This window comes from Drosophila yakuba, chromosome X (assembly GCF_016746365.2).
Source record: "Drosophila yakuba strain Tai18E2 chromosome X, Prin_Dyak_Tai18E2_2.1, whole genome shotgun sequence".
In the NCBI taxonomy this organism is placed as follows: domain Eukaryota; kingdom Metazoa; phylum Arthropoda; class Insecta; order Diptera; family Drosophilidae; genus Drosophila; species Drosophila yakuba.
In genome coordinates, this window is record NC_052526.2 from 21,858,752 (window position 1) to 21,879,299 (window position 20,548).

The 20,548-nt window shown below is 41.2% G+C and overlaps 2 protein-coding genes and 1 pseudogene across 2 annotated transcripts; 2 read left to right on the forward strand and 1 right to left on the reverse strand.

Annotated features, from left to right (window-relative positions):
* Positions 1–15,128: 15,128 nt before the first annotated feature.
* Positions 15,129–16,415, forward strand: LOC26536291. Its single transcript, XM_015189122.3, has 2 exons — positions 15,129–15,357; positions 15,411–16,415. The coding sequence occupies exons 1-2, from the start codon at positions 15,221–15,223 to the stop codon at positions 15,808–15,810; spliced, it is 537 nt and encodes a 178-aa protein (XP_015044608.3). The 5' UTR covers positions 15,129–15,220; the 3' UTR covers positions 15,811–16,415.
* LOC26534919 lies at positions 15,823–17,092 on the forward strand. Its single transcript, XM_039370943.1, has 2 exons — positions 15,823–16,455; positions 16,535–17,092. The coding sequence occupies exons 1-2, from the start codon at positions 15,823–15,825 to the stop codon at positions 17,090–17,092; spliced, it is 1,191 nt and encodes a 396-aa protein (XP_039226877.1).
* A 32-nt stretch (positions 17,093–17,124) lies between these two features.
* Positions 17,125–19,121, reverse strand: LOC26534667 (annotated as a pseudogene).
* Between the last annotated feature and the right edge of the window lie 1,427 nt (positions 19,122–20,548).

The following is a 20,548-nucleotide window of genomic DNA, read 5'->3' on the forward strand; positions in this document are numbered from 1 at the left end:
TGGAGGGAAGCAGAAAAAACGATTATATCGTCCAAGTATACCAGACAATTGAGGCCTATTACGTCACCTAAAATGCTGTCCATTACTCTTTGGAAAGTAGCGGGAGCATTTTTTAAGCCGAAAGGCATTCTTATAAATTCATAATGCCCTCCTTCTACTGTAAAGGCCGTTTTGGCAATGTCGTCTGGGTTCATCTCAATTTGATGAAACCCACTTGCCAAATCGAGGGTGGTAAAGTATTTGGCTTTCCCTATGCGATCTAGTATATCATTTATGTTTGGTATTGGGTACCTATCGGAGATGGTTTTATCATTGAGTTTTCGATAATCTATAACCAATCTCCATTTTTGTTCCCCATTGGGCCCGGCTTTCTTGGGGACTACCCAAACCGGAGCACTCCAGGGCGAGTAACTAGATCTGATTATATCTTGGTTTAGCATAGAATTAATTTGTTTCTTTACTTCCTCTTTGTGAATGTACGGATATCTATAGGACCTTACGTGAATCGGGGTATTGTCCGTGGTAGGGATAGAATGCGTAATTTTATTTGTAAATGAGAGTTTTACTGTTTCGTTAAAAAAAATGTCTGAGAATTCTTTACATAATGTGATTAGGTTTTGTTTCTCTTCCGGGTTGAGGTGCTCCATTTTTAAGTTATCTAAGGGGTTTACTAAGTCTGGTAGCTTGGGTGGGTCAGAAGATATGTTATTAAGCTCTACAAAGTCAGCTTTGACATATGGTATGCCTTTAAGAGGGCTTTCGAGATATAGGAGTTGGTCAGAATCTCTGTAATTGGCCACTTCGAAGGTTGTTAAGTGGTTATTTGATTTGTAAAGGCCCCCTGATATGATAAGGTCTTTATTAATATAAGTCGTGTCATAGAGAAAATCCCCTTGATCATTTTGTACCGGCAAGGGTATTGTGGTTTTAGTATGGGCTGTAATGCAAAACACGTTGGAGGTCTGGTTGGTATAGTTAATTATAGGCAAAATTGTGTTAGATGTCTTTAATTGTGAATTTAATATATCTATTTTTGCCTTTAAAAATGAAAGTGAGTCCATGCCCAATAATCCATCAAAAAAGGAGTGGAATCTAAACGGCAATAGATTCATTTTCCCCTGGGTCTTAAACTCAGATGGAAAAGGAATGACAAATTTTTTTTGAAGTACAAAGGTATTTAGGGCTGTTTTGAGCGTTAAAGGTTTTTCTAGGCCCACGCAATCTTTTGATTCTATATGTTTAGGATCAATGAAAGAATGCGTAGAACCGGTATCTATTAGGAATTTTAAATGGGGACTAAAGGGGAGATTTATCTCAATGAAGGGGAGTGAGGACTCGTGGGTTGCTGGACTTATGTACCCTGATGGGTTACGGAGGCTGCCTGTTGAAAATTTGTGTCGGGTGTGTCATCCTCTATATTATTGAGGCGACCAGACTGAGTCCTAAAAGGGTTTGCTGTACTGGATTGATTGGTTTCCCTAGAGTTGGGTTGTTGATTGTAGTTATTATTTGGGTATGGTGTCTCGGGTGTTTTGATTATCACGTCTATTTTTAGTGAACGTTTCGTTGGGTCCGCGATTGTTAGTTCTGTATAAGGACTGCTCAATTTGGCATTGTTCGTAAGCTTGTTCTATTGTCTGAGGGGCCTTCAAACGAATGAATGTCTTGAGCGGCTCCCTAAGTCCGGTGATGAATGCATTGAGGCAGACCTCATTATACACTGTTCTTTTTGCCTCAACTATGTTATGGTTAAGTTCAGTGTTTTTGAGTATGGAGAACAATTGGCTTTTGATTTTTGAAAGCCCAAAGAATAATTGTCCCAAACTTTGGCGGTCTGAAAATGAACTCATTTCACTCAGCAAACTAGCCTCGCTCTTCTTACTAGAGTAGAGCCTAATGAGATTGCCTTTGATTTCGTCCCAAACTAACGGTGTATTCGCTAGTTCTAACGCTTCGTCGGCTCTGTCTACTATTTTGTTCCTGATTGTCCTCAAAGTGAGCAAACCATATGGCGTGTGATCTGCCCCTCTGATTAACATGAGAATTTCTTCTACGCTTGTAATGAACCTGTCTAAATATCTGGGGGTTCCGTCAAACGTTGGTAAATGTTCGACAAAAGCCATGATATCTTTAGGTTTAAATGTGGTTGACAGGGAGCTTATTCCACTAACGGTGGGCGTTAAAGAGGGTGGTCCAGGGCGAACGGAATGAGCTGAATTATTGGAAGCATTGCCTGAATCCATCATGTTCGGGGTAAGAGGGTGATCAATTATTTCAGGGACAATAGGCAACCCAGAAGAACGGGTATTGGGGCGTATAGTTCTGCTAACTGGGGTGGGGACTCCTAATACAGACTGTGCGGTCTTCTTGATATTCTGAGTTAATTTCTTGGACATTTAACCTAATTAAAAAAAAATTTTGTTTCTGATGTGGAATTTATATTAAAGAAAATAATGAACAAGTTTTAATATAATGTGGAATTTTTATAAGTGTGTATAAGTATGTATTGTATTGTATATGTATATATTGTATTTGTGCGTATAAATTTCTTAATGTATATAGGTTTTGTATGGTTTTTATGTGATTCAATATCTGTAATATAGTTGGTATTATAAAATTGTTGTATACATAGTTTATAGTATTCGGAACATAGCATAAGTGAATGTCGACGATTATAAAAAAGAAAGAATTTTGACTCGATAGGCTTGGCCACTCACTATGCATATACGTATTCGTATATATATGTACAAGTATAATCGCATAACACATATTGTATTTGGTGTGCAAGAGTATAAATTGTTTGTTTATGCTGACGGCGTGACTATTGGTATTGTGTTACATTAGCCATTCGGTACTCGAGTGGAAGCGTATAAACTTTAATTGTTAGGGTAGGTTGGGGTAAAGTGTCTCATTGTTTTTTCGTATTGCAGTAATTTTATGGTTATATGTATAAGCGTATTTATTGGTTGTAGCATGTGTACATATACTGTGTTTGAATATCTATGTGTATATGCGTGGTATGCCACTGCGTCATGACACAAGCTTGTATCATGAGCCGTATAGCATAGGACCCATATCACAGAGTATCGGTTCGCAAGCTTGTGTGCGTGATTTATTGTATATATGTGTATATACGTTGGATATCTATGCGTATATGCGTGATATGCCACAGCATCAAGGCACAAGCTTGTACCCTGAGCCGTATAGCATAGACCCATATCATAGAGTATCGGTTCGCAGGCTTGTGTGCGTTATTTGGTGTATATATGTGTATATACGTTGGATATCTATGCGTATATGCGTGATATGCCACAGCATCAAGGCACAAGCTTGTACCCTGAGCCGTATAGCATAGACCCATATCATAGAGTATCGGTTCGCAGGCTTGTGTGCGTAATTTGGTGTATATGTGTGTATATACGTTGGTTGCAAGCTTGTGTGCATATTGTGTATTTAGGTATATATATATGTATGCATGGGTGGTCTGCCACAGCATCATGGGACAAGCTTGTACCATGAGCCGTATAGCATGAGCCCATATCACAGAGTATCAGGTTCGCGAGCTTGTGTGCATATTGTGTATTTAGGTATATATATATGTATGCATGGATGGTATGCCACAGCGGCACGAAACACGCTTGTTTCGTGAGCCGTATAGCATAAGACCCATATCATAGAGTATTTGATTTGCAGTGATTTAATGTGAGTTGTGACATAATTGCAAGATAGTTTATTAAGTAATATATGGTTATGTTTGATATTCTATTTGCCATTGTAGGGGATACCTTAGGCCGTGGAATTTTAGGTATTTATACCCGTTACTCGTAGAGTAAAAGGGTATACTAGATTCGTTGAAAAGTATGTAACAGGCAGAAGGAAGCGTTTCCGACCATATAAAGTATATATATTCTTGATCAGGATCAATAGCCGAGTCGATTTGGCCATGTCCGTCTGTCCGTCCGTCTGTCTGTCCGTCTGTCCGTCTGTCTGTCTGTCCGTCCGTATGAACGCTGTGATCTCAGGAACTACAAAAGCTAGAAAGTTGAGATTAAGCATACAGACTCCAGAGACATAGACGCAGCGCAAGTTTGTCGATTCATGTTGCCACGCCCACTCTAACGCCCACAAACCGCCCAAAACTGCCACGCCCATACTTTTCAAAAATGTTTTGAAATTTTTTCATTTTTGTATTAGTCTTGTAATTTTCTATCGATTTACCAAAAAACTTTTTGCCACGCCCACTCTAACGCCCTCAAACCGCCCAAAGCTGCTACGCCCACACTTTTGAAAAATGTTTTGAAATTTTTTCATTTTTGTATTAGTCTTGTAAATTTCTATCGATTTGCCAAAAAACTTTCTGCCACGCCCACTATAACGCCTACAAACCGCCAAAAACTGTGTTTAAGACTCTCCTTCTCCCTTCCACTAGCTGAGTAACGGGTATCAGATAGTCGGGGAACTCGACTATAGCGTTCTCTCTTGTTTTTACTTATTTTGCTGACCCAATGCGTTGTTTGCTACACACAATTTAGCGCACATTACTCGGTTTGTTTGTTGGCTATGCTTTAATAATTTTTCTTTTAAACTTTACTTATGCGTCATCATGTGCAGCTCACAATTCACTGTTTATATTTTGTCGTCACAATAGCAGAAAAGTAAAAAAAATTTGTGTTGTAACATGTTATGCGATAAAAAAAATTCTTTCTTTTTTTTTATTTTGCTGACCCAATGCGTTGTTCGCTGCAAACAATTTCGCGCATATTACTTGGGTTGTCTGTTGGCTATGTTTAAATATTTTTCTTTTTAATTTTACCCAAGCACTTATACGTCACCGTGTGCAGCTCACAACTCACTGTTTACATTTTGTTGTCACTGTAGCAGAATATATTTTTCCCTTTTTATTTAAGATTCTTTACTTATTGAGCTATCACTTATGCTTTGTTTTTTACATTTTTCTTTACTTACAGGTAAGTTAATGTATAGATGTAGGAAAGCATCCTACCGGCTGCGCCAGTTACCATTCGGGCCGAATGATGGGAGGTGAATATAACAGCAGTAAAGATGTTGGGTGGTTCGCTTATAGTCGGCTGTCGGCACTTTGCATGAGATTTTGTTCAGGCACTTGTATGGGATTCAGTAACACAACTTCACGCTTTGGGTTCAAACTTAAGAGTGATTCTATATTTCTTTCGTTCTTCTCAAGAAGCCTACAAATCTAAGTACATAGTTCTTATATATAAGGGTTATGCTAGGTTCTTATGCTGCATCGGCATTCTTGCCGTCTGGTCTGCTGATGTTAGTGTCAGCATTTGGCCGGATGTCGATACATTGTAGATACATTGTTGACTCATTTGTTTATTCGTTTCCCGGTTCGTTGTACCGGAGTGCCCATGGGCGTCGATGTGTTCAGTGGTGTAGGCGTGGGGGTTTAGGGGGTGTGGTGACTGTGGTAACTCGCGTCTCCTCTTGCTGTTGTGTATGTGTGCCGGCGCGTGTCTCGTTCTGCTGTTGTGTATGTATGGCGGCGCTAAGAAGTTCTAGCTGTTGTTGTTGCAATGCGCTACGCGTCTGATGCAACGCATTTTCCTGCGTAATAAACGCTGTTCGTAGCTGTGTGATAATTCCGCGAAGCTCATTTTGTTCTGGAACATTCTCGGAAACGCCTTCCTGTGACGAATTTGTTTCATTTTCAGGATCGATGATGCTTTGCGGTCCGGTGCCGGAGGTGCCGGGCTGATCTTCTTCTGGCATATTTCCTCGCTGTACAAGCGGTACTTGCCCTAGGCGAGCCATTAACTCCGATTTAATACCTTGGGTTGGTAAACCCAACGCCGAAAGCCACCTTTTTAGTTGGGTGACGGAAAATTTCTTGAGATCGGCCTGATTCATTTCGTAGGTTCGACCACTTCTGAATTTGTGGAAGGCGACAAAGATTACACACGCGACAGTTTTATTTCTTTCTATACTTCTTCTTTATTTGACTCGCAGAAACAGACTGACCCTTAATGTTAATTACATCAGCTTCACATTATCTTAACATAGGTTTAACATCGGTTTTACATAGGTTATCGTGTAGTGTAAGTATCGATATATGAGTGTGCCCAGAGGGTCAGCCTACTACACTTGGACATTGCAATGTGAATAAAAATTGCGTTATTTATGTCCTTTTCACTACCCAACGACTGATATTTCGTCAATAAGGGACCTCAAGCCTGATGCAGATGGTTTCGATACTTGAGGGAGGTCAAACAATTGAGAAATTGTGTCAAAAAAAATCAAGCATTTATTGTCGTAAACGAAATTTGAAACGAAAAGACTTATAAAATTTTTAAAGTCGGAATGTTTTCCACTGAATTTGGGCAAATTCATTTTTGGTAAATAGGACGAATGACGAAACCCACTGTTATCCCTGTGACTAAGTCTCGGAGCCTCGACTCGACTCATTGCCGACCGATATAAAGCGTTTGTGATTATGCACATATCTTCGACAGACGCTCTTAAATCATTTCATGGGTTTAGCACATCAATGTCTGATTAATTTTTCACAATATGTTTCGAGAAGTTGCATTCGGTATTCCAGTTGAAAACTATCGACGCACTTATTAAATGTAGTAGCGTTTCGTACTATCCTAACCTACGGCGAGCTAGACCCGAGCATAGCAAGAGTGCGCATCTCTAGCGAAGGAAGTACAAGGTCCTCCTTATTAGTAATTGCCACCCACTATTAAAAGACCAGCTAGTTAAAATCTGTCGAACTACGTACACTACACATTTTGGCGCCCGACAAGTCCTTAACTTGTTATAGCACACTAAGCTCTAAAGTAATCCATCCACAGTTAAAACACAATATAACTAATTTCAATAAATTAACATAATTTAGAAGGAATAGTAAAATTTAGGAACATGCGATTTAATTTGAAAGAGAATTGATCGACCAAGTGCAACTGTTTCTTTACTCAACTTTATTTACAATTTGATTTTTTCGACATAAAGAAAGACAAACCAAATAATTATAACATATCTTAATAACTATAATATGGCAGGTATTGCATCTGAAGTTTCACAAGGCGTTGAAAATAGCTGTCCCATATGTAAAGAAATCTTAGCACCAACCGTTTTGTCAGCAACAACATCGTGCAGGCATACATTTCATAAAAAGTGCATTATAAATCACTTAAAAAGTACACAAACATTTCCAGTTTGCAATGCAGATTGCAACGAAACGAATTTATCTCACTCTGTTCGCTGAATTAGATGCTGCAACAGCTGGTACATCTGGCGTAAGCGAGTGTCTGGATAATAATGATATTTTCCCATTAAGGAGAAATACCAGATCAGGCAGGATCCGAGGTACACCTCCTAGAGAAGAGTGTCTACAAGAAATACTTACAGAGGAAATTTGGATAGGATCTTAACAGAACCTCTTATTTAAAAGTCATTTGGACAACTTACAAATTCCACACCTGACAATATCCAACCAAATACAGATTTGAGCAGGAACGTTTCCAATCAAAATCGGTATTCTCATAATTTAGACAATAATGTAGAAGAAAGAGGCGTAAATATGCAAGCTCATACGTTAGCCCGGAAAAAGTATCAGGAACTATTTAAAAATGGGGATTAAAATTCGATGGTAGCAAAACAAGCATCAGGATAGATGAATTCATTTACAGGATATGCTCACTTACCAAACAAAATCTAGGTAATGATTATGGACTTCTATGTGACCATTTGTACCTTCTGTTTGCAGGAAAAGCAAGCGATTGGTATTGGAAGTTTCATCGAAACAGTTCAAATTTCGATTGGAACACATTTTGTGGCGAATTTAGGAAGAGATTCGAAGATATAGAGACAGATTATGATATTTGGGAGGGAATCCGAAAACGCAAGCAAGGAGAAAATGAAACATTTGAAGACTTCCAGGAAACCATGGAACGGTTGATTGACAGACTGCAAAATGGAGTTTCCGAAGAACAATTAGTTGAGTTATTGGTTAGAAATTCGAAGCCTAGCTTACATCATGAGTTGCTGCATCTTAAAATCCCAAACAGAGCACAACTCCGATACGAAGTGCGCAGGCATGAACAGTTTTATAACAATCTCAGGACGTTTAAGCCAAAACCCTATCGCTCCTGCGTGGCAGAATTAACCACCGAAGAAGAGGAGACAGGTTTAGTAAGAGTAGGTGAAGAGGTAAACCAAATTCAACGTCGTAATACCCAAACTTGTTGGAATGGTGACAAACAAGGCTAAAAGAATTATATTTTGTTACGGTTGCGGACTTAAAGAAAAATACAATCCGACTTGTCCAAACTGTAATCCGGGAAACCGACAAAAGGATGTTTCTCTGAGCAACAAGATACATCCGTAGATTCAGAAGTTGCTAAGTCAAAGTCAAATACTAGAATTCAGGAGATAGAACCTTTAGGTCAGCCTGATATTCATTATTCTTTTATACCCTTACACATAAGAATTCAAAATTACAATAATAAGCGTAGAGATTGAGAGAATTTTGGAAGAAGGTTAGTCGTGACCGACAGAAACTTATTTCCGCTATACGGATATTAATATAGAGGGTCAAGATTACAAGGTTTTATTAGATTCTGGAGCAACAATAAGTTGTGTAGGCGGATTAGCTTCTCAGAATTTCCTTAAACACAACAACGTAAAAAAATGTTCTGGCGAAATTCGTGCTGCGAACGGAACAAAAAGCAAAGTAGTGTCATTAAGTGTGGAGATACGATAGACAATCTTGAATTATTTATAATACCAGAACTTCAACAGGATGTATATTTAGGCATTGATTTTTGGCAAAAGTTTGGATTACTAAATAAAATTACGAGCAATCCGATGATGATGAAGATTCTCCAAAATATCATGAGCTGAACGAAGGAGAAAGACTTCGGCTGGATACAGTAATAAAAATATTTCCACACATATAGGAAATGCGAGTCCTGTTAAACAACGGCATTGGCCAGTTTCACCTGCCGTTGAAAAGCTGATGTTCGCTGAAGTGGATAACATGCTAGCCTTAGATGTTATCGAAGAGTCAACTAGCGCTTGGAGCAGTAATTGCGTGTTAGTAAAGAAAGGAGACAAGAACCGTCTATGTCTTGATTCTAGAGAGGTAAACAAGGTTACTCAGCGGGACGCATATCCTCTACCTCATATAGACGGCATCTTAAGCCGGTTACCACCAGCTAAATTTATAAGTGGTATCGACATGAAGCATGCATACTGGCAGATACCGCTCGACGAAAATTCTAAGCAATACACTGCGTTTACAATACCGAATAGACCGCTATATCTCTGTAACGCGGCCCAAACTCTTTGTCGTCTTATGGATCGAGTCATTCCAGCTCATCTTAGGAATAGAGTATTTGTTTATTTTGTCCGAGGATATTATATTACTACGTAAAGCAAATCTCACTATCAATGTCAGCAAATCTAAATTTTGTATGAAGGAATATTTGGGAATGGACAAATAAGAACAATAAGGTTAAAGCAATAGTAGATTTTCCGCAACCAACTTTGATTAAGCAGTTGCGAAGATTTCTAGGATTAGCGGGATGGTACCGACGGTTTGTAGAAAACTTTGCCACTATTAGATTTCCGTTGACGGAACTTCTTAAATGGAACGAAGAGGCTCGAACCGCTTTTGAAAACTTGAAATCATGTCTTACTGCCTCGCCAATTCTCATAACACCAGATTTTTCCAAGCAATTCATTTTGTTATGTGACGCCAGCTCTTTTGGTGTTGGTTGCGTACTGGCTCAGGAGCGAGATGGAGTAGAACTTCCGATTTCGTATATGTCCGAAAAATTGTCCAAAGCGCAACGTAACTATTCAGTTTCCGAATTAGAATGTCTTGCCGTTATAAAAGGAATTAAAAAATTCCGCGCGTATATTGAGGGCCAGGATTTCTTAGTCAATGGCTGATGCGACAGAAGAATTTATCAGGAAGTTTAGCTCGATGGTCAGTTGAGAGCGTTTACTATAAAACATCGTAGCGGTTCCCAGAATGTCGTTGCAGACAGAACGACCCAGCCATCGATGAATTTTGTCAAAATGGACCCATAGTTGACGTAGATTCTCCACATTTCAAATCCACGGAATACTATCAATCAAGATTTCCCGATCTACAAATCCGAGATGGATATATTTACAAAAGACGAAATAGTTAGTGCACCCAGTTCATCTCATTGTGGCATGAGTAAAACTGTTGTTGGTTACGCAAATACGCAACTATATATCCAATTGTATAATTTGTCGTACCACGAAAAGTTCAAACACGGTTCTAAAACCGCCAATGGGTAAACCGTTAACCTCACACAGACCATTCCAAAAATTATATATTGACCTCTTAGGCCCATACCCACAAAAAAAGGTCACATAGGTTTGCTGATTGTCGTTGACCATAACACCCGTTCTTCTTGCGAAACTAGCTGCAAAAACGTACCTCTCGTGGTTAGATTCCACTTCTTGCGCTAAGGCCAAGGCTGACGGCATGTCTTTCGGCTTTGCCGCGAAAAGCACGTCAGTGAGGTTGCGTTTAAGTCCCGAGATGAAAATACGCAAGGCGTCCTCTCGGAATTTTTCGCACAATATATTTGCCCCCGATGGCTCGTGAGACATATGGGCTTTATTTGTGAGTAAGGTGAGTTTCTTCTCGACCTCATCATAATACTCCTCCCTGTCTTAAAGTGCTCATGTCCTGCTCAATGACATGCATTGGGCGTTTGTCGCTGTAAGTGAAATCGAGCCGATCTATAATGGCATCGAAATTCAGTACGGTGCCAAACGAGGATAAGACGTTATTGGCCGCGCCCCTAATTTTGTTCCTAATAATTCACCGCCTCGTTATGGCGAGAGGTGCCGTTGTAATCTTTAAATATGCGATACGCAGCAACCGCCGCTTGTCGCCACGAGAATTCAGGCAAATATTTAACGGCGTCTAAAGTCATGTTACATGGTTCGTAAGCTCTAATTGCGGGGGCCACTGCTGAGCTGGCCAGCTCCTGAATTTTCTGACGCATTTCATTTTGTGCGAGTTCGTTTTTGGCAGCCTCGCCGTTGCAGTCCAATTCGCTTAGGTATGCAAAAGCTGCCAAAGCCAAACAAACAACAACTAAAGACAAAGGCTGCAGGGTCGAATGTCGCGCTTTAATCGAATGGAAACACAAAAGAACAACAATAAATGAAAAGCGAACGTATGCGCTGTTATAAAAAACAATTATATGATTTTTGTTTTTATTCACATTGATTTTATTATTTTAGCGTATCTGCTGGATTAATAATTCTTTTATTATTATATTTATTTTTTTAAATATTCACAGACTTAAAATGCGTTTAGCATCGGTTCCCACTCACATAATTTTTGTTTTTGGTGTGTGTGTTATTTTGTCACTAATTCCCTTCACTTTTCCCGCGCCGCTGTCTTTTGCTTTGCCGCAAATTTAGTAGCTGTGTGGGCGGTGTTGGTGATGGTGGTGGTGGGTGGTGGTTTTTACCACTGGTTGGGCGCCAGTTATTAGAGTTGGGGGTGGCAGGGGCATAATTCTTGCCAGCGCTGCACCTGTCATTGCCGCTTTTCTGCTGGCATACGTTGCGTGGTCCAGTTTTGGTGACATCTTGCTTGTTACATAGTTGTGTTCCCTGAAGTAGTGGCCAACTACGCATTGCGCTGAGGATATTGGGTCATCTCGCTGAATTAAACGCGTTCTTTACGTCGAGTGTGATAATGGCACAGTACTGTTTACTGCCGCCTAACCATCGGTCGCCGTCAAGTGCGTTCTTCGCTACTTCAGTTACGGCAGTTTAATGGGAAGCCATACTGTTGGCATTGAAGGGGCTCTCGGAGATGGCTTCTATGCGTCAGTTGTCATGAATGGACTTAAGCATCCTGTAATGGGAATTCCATCGAGTGGGGCACTGGCTTTTAAAAGACGTGACGGGAAGTAGTTGCAAATTTGCCATTTTGAAATATTTGGTAATTTTTTTGCAAGCTTCGATTGTGTTTGACAGCTTTTCAGTTGCCGAAAAGGATTTTTCGAGCACATTTGATAACAAGTGGCTACTGCAGTTAAGTCTTATGTTATTTTACATTTGAGCCTCTATCGGTGGCAAATTTAATGGGCTCTATATTGTCAACCCCAAATTCCTCAAATACACTGTGCAGTTTTTTAGAGATGTTTTGACTGGTGGTCTTTTGGAAATCCATTGATTTCATCCCGAGCACAATTGTGGCTGATGCTCCTCCGCTGCGTACATTTTCTCCAATCTCCCCTCAAAGCTGTCTTTTTTTCTCCGCTGCGTCCTTTTGCACGGTCCTCGATATGGTTGTTGGATCGGGTATAAGGTCTTGCAAATCAATGTTCTCTCCGTAATCTGCCCCCAGCTTTATACAAAATTTGATCATTTTTTTAAAGCCAGCACCTTGTATAGCTGAATACGGTCGGCAATCTTCTGTGACCCAATTCGCACAAATTTTGGTTGCCTCGTTTTTTATTTCAACAGACGTTTCAACGGTTTATTCATGGCCTTGCACCACTTATGCCTATGCAAGTTTTAGGTTTGGCACGTGCGACAATAAACGAACCCGGGCACAATTTCGTCTTGTTTATTTTTTATCTCGGCCAATATATTCCATAAGGAACTTCGACCTTTGCGTACACCACTTAAGGTATATGTTCCGCACTTTATTTTATTTTTTTTCATTTACATAAATCAAACCAAAAGAATCATTGGCGATAGCTGCCTGCTGCGTTTGCAGGGCCCTTGCCTTTCGGCAGAATGACAAGTTTCATTGTCTTCCACCGCTTGGGGAAGACTCCATCCAGAAGACATTGTTGGATGGCCTCCCTCGGGTCTTGGGGTGGCAGCGCCTTAACGATTACCCCAGGAATACCAGCAATGCCGGGTGCTTTGTTCAGCTTGATCCTCTTCGCTGCTTCGACGACTTCGCGGAAATCGGAGGCGGGGGCTTGCGTTTCGCATTTGTTTTTCTCGGCATCACTGCGTCGCATGTTGCTTTGAGCAACATAAGCGATGTCATCTTGGTCTCCGCGTGCCCATTTGTGGTAGACCACCAGTTTTTTGATGTCCTATACTGGCCCTAGTGCACATCTCCGCTGTCTGGGCATCGGCCTCCTTGTTCGTACCCGGAACGAGATCAGGTTATGGTCGCTGCTGACGAAGGTGACATCGTAGAGTAAAAGGGTGTACTAGATTCGTTGTAAAGTATGTAACAGGCAGAAGGAAGCGTTTCCGACCATATAAAGTATATATATTCTTGATCAGGCCATGTCCGTCTGTCCGTCCGTATGAACGTCGAGATCTCAGGAACTACAAAGTTGAGATTAAGCATACAGACTCCAGGGACATAGAAGCAGCGCAAGTTTGTCGATTCATGTTGCCACGCATACTCTAACGCCCACAAACCGCCCAAAACTGCCACGCCCACACTTTTGAAAAATGTTTTCAAATTTTTGCATTTTTGTATTAGTCTTGTAATTTTCTATCTATTTACCAAAAAACTTTTTGCCACGCCCACTCTAACGCCCACAAACCGCCCAAAACTGACACGCCCACACTTTTGAAAAATGTTTTGAAATTTTTTCACTTTTGTATTGGTCTTGTAAATTTCTATCGATTTGCCAAAAAACTTTCTGCCACGCCCACTATAACGCCTACAAACCGCCAAAAACTGCGTTTAAGACTCTCCTTCTCTCTTCCACTAGCTGAGTAACGGGTATCAGATAGTCGGGGAACTCGACTATAGCGTTCTCTCTTGTCTCTGATTATTATCCTTCTAGCTCAGGAACTGCCTCATTCACGATGTACAGTTGATTGTAAGTGCATTCTTAAGCTCAATCAAACTGGATGCTGGGCGAGTATGCATTGAATTAAGTGGGCGAAATTCGTATTTTTGTGGCTCCTGGGCTAGAAAGGCAGCAGTGCCTTATAATTAAAATTCCCCGAGCCCGGGGAATTTAAATGTCCCTTCACCCGAGTGCTTGCGTGTGTGCGCTCGACGTTCAAGTGAAACTTTAGACATAAAAGCCAGACCGCTAGGAATTCTTTTTTCTGTGTCCACCCTTCCGGGCCGTATTGTTGCTGGCTAAAGCCGTGCAGACGTTTGGACCCAACTACTTGAAGTTTTATGCCCCGTTTCCTTACTTATTTTTCCCTTTTTCCTTTTTTCCTACCTTATGGGAGGACTTTATGGCGCATACGTGTGGGTTCCTTTGGGCGCATATTGAAAACCCAGCATTGTTGTAAACACTTCAGCGCAGGACACCAACCAAAGCCAAAGCCACAGCAACAATAACACTACCTCGGGAGCAACTAAAAGGGAAAAGAAAGTCCAAGTCCAAGACGACGTCTCAAGCGGCACTTTAAACAACAAAATTAACTTCTACTGAGACAAATGTTCAAGCCAAGGAAAGGAAACGAAATTTGCATGACTACAATGTAAAACTGCTTTAAGGGACAGAAAATATTTGGAGGATACATAAGTTATATTTGCACACCCTTGCAGAGGGTATATTGATACTAGTGAGAAGTTGGCTTAGCAATTCTGCAGTATGTTTAATTGAAATCTAATCACTAGCAAAACAACGTGTATCTGATAGCAGAGCAAGAATTCCACGCCTATTCATTCTAAAGAACAAGTGAGAACGCTATAGTCGAGTTCCCCGACTATCTGATACCCGTTACTCAGCTAGTGAAAGTGCGAAGGAGGGTCTTCAGCACTGACAATTTTTGACGGTTAGAGTGGGCGTGGCAACATGAATCGACAAACGTGAACTGCGTCTTTGTCTCTGGAGTCTGTATGCTTAATCTCACTTTCTAGCTTTTGTAGTTCCTGAGATCCCAGCGTTCAGACGGACGGACGGACAGACGGACGGACAGACGGATATGATATGGTCGGAAACGCTTCCTTCTGCCCGTTTTATACTTTTCAACGAATCCAGTATTAAAAGGGTAACGGGCTTAAAAACCTAACCCAATAGAAACAATCTATGATACATTAAATTAAATTTTACATTAAATTTTATTTTAAATAGTTTAATCATTTTCACAACGATGATATACAATTCCGATGTTGTTTCCGATGGGATATATTTCAAACATAACTTAAGGTTGCCACCCATAGAGTTGTAGAGTGCGTGGAAAAATTTGTCAACTAAAAATTCAGTACGATTAAATTTCTAACAAAATGTCACGTCGTTCTTTATTTGATGTAGATGATGACCAACAGTTTCATAAAATGGCCAGCGGTGATGCGGTAAACTATCCTAAGAAAAAGAGCACAGATGGCTTTTCGGAATATGATATCCAAAGATCGTCCTCCAGGTAAGAACTTTAAAAAACAGTCATATTTAATATCAAGTTAATTTCATATTCAGCGCTTTTCGAACCGTGAATGAACCGCACCCAAACCCCACACCCTCCAAGTTCCGCATCGACAATGTTGTTCAGGACTTTGGACTCGAGGGGAATCCTGATCCCAAAAACCGGCAAATGACACCTCCAAGTTCATCAAGGAATGTCAAGAGTCGACGAAGGCCCAACGAAGGAAAAATATCTCCAAATGTGCGTCAAACTGTTCCAAAACCTACCGTCGGTGCAGAACCCTCACCGCTAATGGAATCGGATTCGATGTTTGATCGCACTTTTCGTCCCTTAACACCCATCGCTGAGACCTTGGTGGATAAGTATGATACAGATCTGCTGTCGTCAGAGGATATTTGGAAAAGTTATATGGATATGAAGAAGGGGCTTATAAAGCCCTCGGATGCAGTATAGCCTTTGTGTTGCATGGCGAATTCGGAGCCTTCCAAAACTCCGCCTCCGAGTTTATCGGAATCTCCAAATTCCAACGAATTCCCTCCGAAAACAGTTCGAGTTAACAAAAACCTATATAAAAAGAATACTTCTGAAACTGGTTTTGGGAGGAAAATCGGAGAAAATGAGCAGCGGGTCTTGGATCAATGGATAGAGTCGGAGGGGCTCAACGGGTCCTATAATGATAGAGAAGAATGGGATTCAAAGGAAAAGGTCGATAGTGACGCCCAAAAGCCTCAGATTCTGGACAATGAAGATGTCGCCGTTGCTAACTTTATCATTGGAATCGAAGAGGAGCGGGCCATCAAGGAATGGATAAAATCGGAGGGGCTCAACGAACCCCATAGTGATATAGAAGAGTTCGATATGTTATTAAGCCTAGCCAGAGATCATGAGAAGAATCATGATCTTCTGATGGAGTTACTAAAGCCCAAGGATCTTATCTCCCAGGAAAAGGATGTTTGGAAAAAGTTTTCTCCAAAGGTGTTTAAAATGCCGCAAAAACCTGATTCCGTAGAGCCTGAGTTGTGGAAACCCCCACCCAACGAAAAGGTTTCCGTTGAAAATATTCCAGAAAAGGAACCACAGAAAGCAACTGAATTCAATGTGGGAAAACCAGAAAAGCCAGTTATCCTCGAGGTCAAAGACATTAAACCATTACCGCCGAGGCCCCAGTTGGCTACAGCAATGCAGTGAAACCATTTTCCAACAACTGCAACTCCTCATATATGAAGACAGTTCCAACAATCCAACTGCTGCAGAACCAGAGGGCATTGACTTCGAAACCGAGATCAGCAAGGAGCAGAACAGCTTCACAGTTCGCCTCGAGGACTTCGAGTACATCATTGACCAAAACATGACGGAGTTCAGGGACCCCCAAGCTAAGAGACTCCGCTCAAAGTGGAACCAGCAGTTTGGATCAAAGTCGCTGGAGAATTTGAGGCGATGTCTTCTGCTTCCGCCTCTGTCAGATCACTTGGACCAGTGCCTCCAGAGGATTAGAATCCTAAGGCGTCCCAACAAGCGCAAGGTCGAGGAATTGCGCATGCGCGTCGAAATGAATTTTTGCAAAATGTATTGCACACTGAGTATTAATATGAACTTGAATCTGCAACATACGGTTAGGAACCTAAGGAACGCCGTTTACAATGACGACATCGATGTGATCCAAATTCGGTATGATCCAGATAGCCTGGATTTGGTCCGATGGCAGTGTTTTGATATTCAATGGAAGAGGCCATGAGATGCTTGCCGAAACACAAAAGGATCTGATGTCTAGGACCTAAACATCAGATCCTTTTGTGTTTCGGTAAGCATCTCATGGCCTCTTCCATTGATTATCAAAACACTGCCATCGGACCAAATCCAGGCTATCTGTGTGGCCTCATACCGAATTTGGATCACATCGATGTCGTCATTGTAAACGCCGTTTCTTAGGTTCCTAACCGTATGTTGCAGATTCAAGTTCATATTAATACTCAGTGTGCTATACATTTTGCAAAAATTCATTTCGACGCGCATGCGCAATTCCTCGACCTTGCGCTTGTTGGGACGCCTTAGGATTCTAATCCTCTGGAGGCACTGGTCCAAGTGATCTGACAGAGGCGGAAGCAGAAGACATCGCCTCAAATTCTCCAGCGACTTTGATCCAAACTGCTGGTTCCACTTTGAGCGGAGTCTCTTAGCTTGGGGGTCCCTGAACTCCGTCATGTTTTGGTCAATGATGTACTCGAAGTCCTCGAGGCGAACTGTGAAGCTGTTCTGCTCCTTGCTGATCTCGGTTTCGAAGTCAATGCCCTCTGGTTCTGCAGCAGTTGGATTGTTGGAACTGTCTTCATATATGAGGAGTTGCAGTTGTTGGAAAATGGTTTCACTGCATTGCTGTAGCCAACTGGGGCCTCGGCGGTAATGGTTTAATGTCTTTGACCTCGAGGATAACTGGCTTTTCTGGTTTTTCCACATTGAATTCAGTTGCTTTCTGTGGTTCCTTTTCTGGAATATTTTCAACGGAAACCTTTTCGTTGGGTGGGGGTTTCCACAACTCAGGCTCTACGGAATCAGGTTTTTGCGGCATTTCAAACACCTTTGGAGAAAACTTTTTCCAAACATCCTTTTCCTGGGAGATAAGATCCTTGGGCTTTAGTAACTCCATCAGAAGATCATGATTCTTCTCATGATCTCTGGCTAGGCTTAATAACATATCGAACTCTTCTATATCACTATGGGGTTCGTTGAGACCCTCCGATTTTATCCATTCCTTGAGGGCCCGCTCCTCTTCGATTCCAATGGTAAAGTTAGCAACGGCGACATCTTCATTGTCCAGAATCTGAGGCTTTTGGGCGTCACTATCGACCTTTTCCTTTGAATCCCATTCTTCTCTATCATTATAGGACCCGTTGAGCCCCTCCGACTCTATCCATTGATCCAAGACCCGCTGCTCATTTTCTCCGATTTTCCTCCCAAAACCAGTTTCAAAAGTATTCTTTTTATATAGGTTTTTGTTAACTCGAACTGTTTTCGGAGGGAATTCGTTGGAATTTGGAGATTCCGATAAACTCGGAGGCGGAGTTTTGGAAGGCTCCGAATTCGCCATGCAACACAAAGGCCATACTGCATCCGATTGCTTTATAAGCCCCTTTTTCATATCCATATAACTTTTCCAAATATCCTCTGACGACAGCAGATCTGTATCATACTTATCCACCAAGGTCTCAGCGATGGGTGTTAAGGGTCGAAAAGTGCGATCAAACATCGAATCCGATTCCATTAGCGGAGAGGGTTCTGCACCGACGGTAGGTTTTGGAACAGTTTGACGCACATTTGGAGATATTTTTCCTTCGTTGGGCCTTCGTCGACTCTTGACATTCCTTGATGAACTTGGAGGTGTCATTTGCCGGTTTTTGGGATCAGGATTCCCCTCGAGTCCAAAGTCCTGAACAACATTGTCGATGCGGAACTTGGAGGGTGTGGGGTTTGGGTGCGGTTCATTCACGGTTCGAAAAGCGCTGAATATGAAATTAACTTGATATTAAATATGACTGTTTTTTAAAGTTCTTACCTGGAGGACGATCTTTGGATATCATATTCCGAAAAGCCATCTGTGCTCTTTTTCTTAGGATAGTTTACCGCATCACCGCTGGCCATTTTATGAAACTGTTGGTCATCATCTACATCAAATAAAGAACGACGTGACATTTTGTTAGAAATTTAATCGTACTGAATTTTTAGTTGACAAATTTTTCCACGCACTCTACAACTCTATGGGTGGCACTCCGTGCACTCCGCCTCCTTTCCTTTCTCATTCTCCTGACTTACACTTTTATCATATTTACATAGACATTTGTTCTTATAATAATGAATTTCATTCCCATAAATCGCCACATAATTTGGAGTGGAATTAATCTTGTTAGAGAGAAAATTTCTTTCTTGTATTGTTCATTATCGCATTTAATTCTAAAAATTCATATTGTTGTGATGAATAATCGCAATACTCATATGTAAAAAAAATATAATTTTATTTTACTGAATGATTATGGTCTCTCCGTTATGGATATATAATTTAAATTATCTTCATTAGCGTCTGCGCTGTTTGCGACTTCGCCAACCATGACTTCTTCTATCTTTGTGCGGGAAAGAGCATCCGCGACATAGTTTTCTTTGCCTGGAAGATATTTTATTTTATAATCGAATTCATTAAGTTTGATTTTCCATCTTTGTAATTTCATGTTCGGCTCTTTGATATTATTCAGCCATACCAATGGTCTGCCGAATAAGTATGACCTGAAATATTTTGTCGCCCAAATGGTAGCGTAGTTGATTTCGTGTTCGTTCAGCGTTCTGCTGGCATAACATAGCTACATTACTCGCGTCAGTTGTTAGTGAAAAAGGCTTCGAAAAATCGGGGTAGATTAATTATCTTTAGGCCAAAAGGCATACGTGTATATTCGTAATGCCCATGCTTAGTTGAAAAAGTTGTTTTTGCAATAGAATTTTCGTCCATCTGGATTTGGTGAAAACCTTTTGCTAGATCAATGGTGGTAAAATATTGGCATCTACCTAATTTATCTCATCCATTCGAGGAATGGGGAATAAGTCATTACAAGTTATCTCGTTTAGATTCCTGTAATCAACTACCAACCTAAATTTTTGTTTCCCAGAGGCGTCTGCCTTCTTCGGGACCACCCAAATAGGAGAACAATAAGAGGATTTTGATTTGCGAACGATCCCTTGCTCTATCATTTCTTTGAGAATATAGAGACATTCAGTACAAGGAAGGCGAAAATTTGACCTTCACCAGTACTATTAAACATGTCATCCAGACTCAGCATGAGGATCCAGTATACCGTAAACCCTATAAGTACCCCCAAAGTGTTGACCAAGAAGAAGACAGATTCTCAGATTTAACCACTTTTATTTATCGTCACTTGTTGACCAGGATTCGGTGATCCTCGCCGCTGGATGCACGTCGTTGCTCCCTCGTCGTCCTTCCGTCGTACGCCTGCGTCGCTGCCGACGGGGATCCGTACCGGGTCGCCTGGGGCTTAGGATGTTATGGGGCAGGGTGTATCGTCCACGAGTTGAGCTAGCGCTCCCCTCCGAACCACCGTGGCGACCACTGACTCCACCGTCCCTTTCTGACTACGCTAGGTCCTCGCCGAAGGATAGCCTGCGGGCTCGACCGGGGCTTAGGATGTTATGG

Coding starts and splice junctions, on each gene's coding strand:
- LOC26534919 (XM_039370943.1), top strand. CDS start 15,823: ATGGCGAATTCGGAGCCTTCCAAAACTCCGCCTCCGAGTTTATCGGAA. Junction 16,456..16,534: donor AGAAAGCAACTGAATTCAAT/GTGGGAAAACCA, acceptor AGTTGGCTACAG/CAATGCAGTGAAACCATTTT.
- LOC26536291 (XM_015189122.3), top strand. CDS start 15,221: ATGTCACGTCGTTCTTTATTTGATGTAGATGATGACCAACAGTTTCAT. Junction 15,358..15,410: donor ATCCAAAGATCGTCCTCCAG/GTAAGAACTTTA, acceptor TTTCATATTCAG/CGCTTTTCGAACCGTGAATG.